This window comes from Antennarius striatus, chromosome 10 (genome assembly GCF_040054535.1).
Source record: "Antennarius striatus isolate MH-2024 chromosome 10, ASM4005453v1, whole genome shotgun sequence".
Lineage (NCBI taxonomy): Eukaryota > Metazoa > Chordata > Actinopteri > Lophiiformes > Antennariidae > Antennarius > Antennarius striatus.
This window is the reverse complement of record NC_090785.1, coordinates 167,501-173,600: the sequence shown is the minus strand read 5'-3', so window position 1 is coordinate 173,600 and position 6,100 is coordinate 167,501. Positions and strand designations below refer to the sequence as shown.

At 52.5% G+C, this 6,100-nt stretch overlaps 1 protein-coding gene across 2 annotated transcripts in view; it reads left to right on the top strand.

Moving 5' to 3' along the window:
- Window positions 1-1,316: 1,316 nt before the first annotated feature.
- The window catches only part of ppargc1b (peroxisome proliferator-activated receptor gamma, coactivator 1 beta), a 40,508-nt gene continuing 35,724 nt past the window's right edge, over window positions 1,317-6,100 (top strand). The window contains exons 1-2 of one of the 2 annotated variants that reach the window (XM_068324917.1): window positions 1,317-1,341; window positions 2,344-2,461. In XM_068324917.1, the coding sequence (XP_068181018.1) occupies window positions 2,381-2,461 (81 nt within the window). In that variant the 5' untranslated portion in view covers window positions 1,317-1,341; window positions 2,344-2,380. The remainder of the gene's footprint in view (window positions 1,342-2,343; window positions 2,462-6,100) is intronic. The other variant, XM_068324916.1, reaches the window with a different exon arrangement.

Here is a 6,100-nt window from a genome sequence, read left to right as displayed (position 1 = left end):
GAGCGCCGCCCTGCAGTTTCCCCCAGACACCCTGAAAGGACAAAAAGAGACCCCCCCATCTGATCAGGTGCTCCTCATCCTGAAGCCTGATTGGCTCCTGAGCCACTGGGAGGCGGGGCCAGTCGTTTGGAGACAGCTGGAGCTTTAATTCTATTTTTAGACTGAATGAATTAACGTTTGATCCTGATGTTTGAAACAATCTGCAAAAAAAGATTTAAATTAATTCACTCTTTATTTATTTGTTTATTGATTTATTTGTTTTGGATTCAAGGTTCGTTGATGTCGCCCCTCTTTAATATTGTATTGGTCACCTTAGAATCAGTGTTGTGTTGACGTGTTGTGTGTTTATTGTTTGTGTTGACGTGTTGTGTGTTTATAGTTTGTGTTGACGTGTTGTGTGTTTATAGTTTGTGTTGACGTGTTGTGTGTTTATTGTTTGTGTTGACATGTTGTGTGTTTATTGTTTGTGTTGACGTGTTGTGTGTTTATTGTTTGTGTTGACGTGTTGTGTGTTTATAGTTTGTGTTGACGTGTTGTGTGTTTATTGTTTGTGTTGACATGTTGTGTGTTTATTGTTTGTGTTGACGTGTTGTGTGTTTATTGTTTGTGTTGACGTGTTGTGTGTTTATAGTTTGTGTTGACGTGTTGTGTGTTTATTGTTTGTGTTGACATGTTGTGTGTTTATAGTTTGTGTTGACGCGTTGTGTGTTCTAATCCACTGGACTTGAAGAATGATCCTAAATGTTTCTGTGACCTTTGACCTGATGTGTGGTTCTACCCCCCCGCCTGTTGATGTATTTTTTTTCTGTGTAAACAATAGAATTTCAAAATAACAGCATGCTAGCCAGTCATATGTGAGGGCGTGCTACCGCAGGTGAAGCCCCGCCTCCTCCAGGGGGTGTGGGGTCTTTGCCCCCCAGGGTGCTTTTAATGATGTCATGGGGGGGGCACACCGTGGTGAGTTCAGGTGTTCTGAATGATGTCGTGGGGGGGTTCAGGTGTTCTGAATGATGTCGTGGGGGGGTTCAGGTGTTCTGAATGATATCGTGGGGGGGTTCAGGTGTTCTGAATGATATCGTGGGGGGGTTCAGGTGTTCTGATCACATTCCTGCTCGATGCGTTGGTGTTCCTGTAAACATGACTGCATGTCAGAACCAACACCCTGCTGTGAACCTGGCTGTGAACGGGGGGGGTGGCTGCGACATGTTGGGGCGGGGCACGTTTAGCTGCAGCTCGTTCTGATTGTGTACAAACTTTATCGTTCAAACAGACCTAACAGTCACATGACCCCAGAGGGGAACGGGGACGACGCAGGTCGCTGCTTCATCGGTGGCCAACTAAGTAAGTAAGTGACTCACTAACTAACTCACTAAGTAACTCACTAAGTAACTCACTAACTCATCAACTCACTAAGTAAGTAACTAAGTAACTCACTGACTAACCAACTAACTCACTAACTAACCCACTAACCCAATAAGTAGGTAACTAACTCACTAACTCTCCAAATTACCAACTAATCCACTAAGTAACTAACTCACTTAGTAAGTAACTAACTCATTAACTTAGTAAGTAACTAACTCACTAAGTCACTAACTCACTAAGCAACTAACCCACTAAGTAACTAACTCGCTACATCACTAACTCACTAACCCGCTAAGTCACGCAAAGTAACTAACTCATTAACTAATTCACCTAACCCACTAAGTAACATATTCACTAAGTAACTAACTCATTAACTAACCCAAAATTTGGAGCACCGCATATTGGTAAAGTAAGGTGTGTGTGTGTGTGTGTGTGTGTGTGTGTGTGTGTGTGTGTTTGTGTTTGTGTGTGTGTGTGTGTGTGTTTGTGTGTGTGTGTGTGTGTGTGTGTGTTTCTGTGTGTTTCTGTGTGTGTGTCTTTCTGTGTGTGTGTGTGTTTCTGTGTGTGTGTGTGTTTGTGTGTGTGTTTCTGTGTGTTTCTGTGTGTGTGTGTTTCTGTGTGTGTGTGTGTGTTTCTGTGTGTGTGTGTGTGTTTCTGTGTGTTTCTGTGTGTGTGTGTTTCTGTGTCTTTCTGTGTGTGTGTGTGTGTGTGTGTGTGTGTTTGTGTGTGTGTGTGTGTGTTTCTGTGTGTTTCTGTGTGTGTGTGTTTCTGTGTGTGTGTGTGTTTCTGTGTGTGTGTGTGTTTGTGTGTGTGTGTGTGTGTGTTTGTGTGTGTGTTTCTGTGTGTTTCTGTGTGTGTGTGTTTCTGTGTGTGTGTGTGTGTTTCTGTGTGTGTGTGTGTCTCATTCTCTCTCTCCCCTCTGCGTGAACGCGCCCCCTGCCGGCGGCCGCGCGCACCGTTCTTCCTCCTCCTCCTCTATAGGCGCGCGCCGGATCCGCGGCTCCTCATTCGTCGGAAGATGGCGGACTGCGCTGCGCTGCTGGACGAGGAGCTCTCGTCCTTCGTCTTCAGTTACCTGACGGAGCCCCCCGGCGGACAGGTAGGACCGGGGGTCGCGGGAGCGCGGGGGCCCGCTGCGGGGCACGGGGTGTCAGCCGGATGGACGTTCCTGCCCGGTGTGGAGGAGCATCTTACCGGCGTGTGTGTGTGTGTCTGTGTGTGTGGTTGTGTGTGTGTGTGTGTGTGTGTGTGTGTGTCTGTGTGTGTGGTTGTGTGTGTGTGTGTGTGTGTGTGTGTCTGTGTGTGTGTGTGTGTGTCTGGCTTTCACGTGTTTTTGGAGGAAACGTAGTGATCGGCGGCCGTGCACCGGGAGCACCGGGAGCACCAGGCGGCGGCCCGCTCCCGGTGCTCCCGGTGCTCCCGGTGGGCTCGCGGGGCGACGCGGTGAAACTTTTGACGCAATCTGAAGTTGTCTCGTGCGGCGCGGAGCCGCGGACACGTGGTGCGTCGGACGCGTGGACATAATTCGAGGACTGTTATGACATCCGAACCGGTGCCGGTAAACACAGGTGTGTGTGTGTGTGTGTGTGTGTGTGTGTGTGTGTGTGTGTGTGTGTGTGTGTGTGTGTGTGTGTGTGTGTGTGGACGCCTCAGTGCGGCGGTCTGACATCCGGTGCTGTTATTTTCCGGTGTTCCGTGACGTGACCGGAGCACCGGGACGCGCGGCGGCTGTTACTTAACCGGCCCGGTTTAAGCTGCTGTTCCGGGCCCCGGGGCCGCTGCACCGGGTCCGCGGGCTGCACGTTGATCGACTCCCTGTGATCACTTATCGATCGATCGATCGAGATGATCGGAGGCGGCGGACAAAGTTGAACGAGTCGGTGTTTTGTAACCGTTTGCGTAACCGGGAGGCCGCCGTTACCAAACGGTTCCCCCGGCAGCGGCCGTGACGCGGACGGGCCGCCGGCCCCGGTTGGCCGCCGCGGAGCCGCAGGAGGCGGGTTGTGTTCCGGTCGAGCCCCGCGCGGCGGGGATTCCTTCCGTGATGGCATCCGGTGAACGGTTTTCCGTTCAGGCCGATAATTGATCGGTTGACACTCAGCGGTACCGGATCGATACGTGAACTCAGGATCTGCCGTTAATCCCGCGGTAATCTGCAGCCGTCAATCCCGCGCAGCGCGTGGCTTCAACCGGTTATTCCGGTCGGGATTTCACCGGAAAAATTCGACGTTAAGAGAAGAAACGTGAACCGAATTTTCCAGCAGGAAACGGCGTGACGTCACAACACGACGCGCGCGCCTGCTATATTTGGAGTTGAACCAGAAATGCGCAAATTGACGGCCGGGATCCGGTGAGAGGCTCTGACGTCATCCTCATCCCCGGTGGCGGTTCCGGTACACGCACCGGTGGGTCGCGTGCGCGTGTTATGTCACAGGAATCAGAACCCGTGACGACTGCATCAGTGTGACGTCATGCTGCTCATGTTGACGGGGTCGCGTGTGTGTTGGTGGGGGCGGGGCCTAACGACAGTTTAAGCAGGTTAATGCAGTGAAGGGGGGGTGGGGCTATTTATAACACACACACACACACACACACACACACACACACACACACACACGGAGGTGAAGTTCTGTTCCCAGAAGTCTGAGGGAACGTGTGTGTGTGTGTGTGTGTGTGTGTGTGTGTGTGTGTGTGTGTGTGTGTCTGTGTGTCTGTGTGTGTGTGTGTATTCAGCCTGTACCCGGTTCTGAACGGAACAGGATCGGGTTCTGAATCGGGTTCTGTTCACACCTGCAGCCTCACTTAAGCGTGAAGGTTGTTCTGATGACGTCACGCCGTTACACGTTAAACCGTTAAACCGGTTCACGTCACTGGAGCCTTGCGTGACACAGATGGATGTCTCCCAGCCAATCAGCTGCTCCGATTCAGAGCAGCGCCAGCAGGTTGGTGTTGAGTGTGTGTGTGTGTGTGTGTGTGTGTGTGTGTGTGTGTGTGTGTGTGTGTGTGTGTGTGTGGTGTGTGTGTGTGTGTGTGTGTGGTGTGTGTGTGTGTGTGTGTAACTTGACTCCTCGTGACTGGAGCTCCAGAGCTGAAGTCATGTGACCTGTAGTGGAGGGGGAGGGAAGGAGGCGTTACCACGACGAACAGCCGCCTCCCCCTCCCCATCCCACACGTGACGCTCTGCCCCCCCCCCCCCCTCCTCTGGCAGGCTCTACCTCACTCGCCCTCTCTCCACACACACACACACACACACACACACACACACACACACACACACACACACACTTTGGTGACTTCCTGTTTTCAAACGACTTCCTGAACGGCGGATTCATTCTGGGGGGCTTTGAGATGCCATCAGACAGATGCCGTGTTCCTGTTGGACGCCCCAGCGTGGTCACGGGGCGGAGCCTCTGATCCGCTGCAGATTCAAAACAGATTTAACCCGCCCACACGGTGATGGCTCCGCCCCCGTGGCGGCTGGAGCAGCTGGTCAAACATTAGCCTGCTCTAACGCTCGGTGCTGCCCTGGAGCCACTTTGATCTTGAACAGGTCACATGACCAGGGCACACGTGTCGGGGGTGGGGGTTCACAGGTCAATGGAGGTAAAAATAGTGGTGTGGAGGGAGGGGCCGAAACGTTCTGGAATACTGGAGCAGAAGGCCACGCCCCCAGATGCCAACAGGTGACCTATGATGTCACTGACCACGCCCATCACGACAGAGCGCACCCCCAGATTCAGCCACGCCCCAGGGACCCAGTGGGCATCACCCCCCGGTCCATCAGGTGACTCCCTCCCCATCAATGTGTGGGGCAGTGGGGGCGGAGTCACCTCACACTTCCTAGTTCTGACCCACAATCCTAAGGGGCACCATTAGCATCTGTTAGCATCTCTGTGCTCCAGTGTGTGTGTGTGAGTGTGTGTGTCTGTGTGTGTGTCTGTGTGTGTGTGTGTGTGTGTGTCTGTGTGTGTGTGTCTGTGTGTGTGTGTGTGTGTGTCTGTGTGTGTGTGTCTGTGTGTGTGTGTGTGTCTGTGTGTGTGTGTGTGTCTGTGTGTGTGTCTGTGTGTGTCTGTGTGTGTGTGTGTGTGTGTGTGTGTGTCTGTGTGTGTGTGTGTGTGTGTGTGTGTGTGTGTGTGTGTGTCCTCTCTAACCTTCTGTGTGGTTTGTATTCATCACACAGAACCTGTTCCTGTGTTGATGGTGTCAACATGAGCAAGACCACACACACACACACACTCACACACACACATGACCTCTACATCAGAGGGATGCTGGTACCATGGCGACAGAGCGGTGGGTGTCAACTTGAGATAGTTGATCTGACAGGAGGGGGCGGGGCTTGTCACAGGACACCACCGCTCCAGGACGCCGTCTCCTTGACTCCCAGCCAGCGTTCCTGTTGAACCCCCCCAGGACACCCCCCAGGTCAGATCGGGTTGCCACGACGTCTGGGCCTGGAGACACGCCCTCGGCCCGCCCCTTGCCCCCCTCTTACACCTGCATTCAGGTGTGATGGCTGGAGTTAGGGTGACCTGAGAAACAACCGACCGCCACCTGACGGAGAACACACACACACACACACACACACAATACACACACACAATACACACACACACACAATACACACACACACAATACACACACACACACACACACACTGGTTCTGTTGGACTGTGTGGATCAGAACCATCACAGATTCTTCCTCAGCTTGACGAAAACCTGGAACAACCCAAGTTGT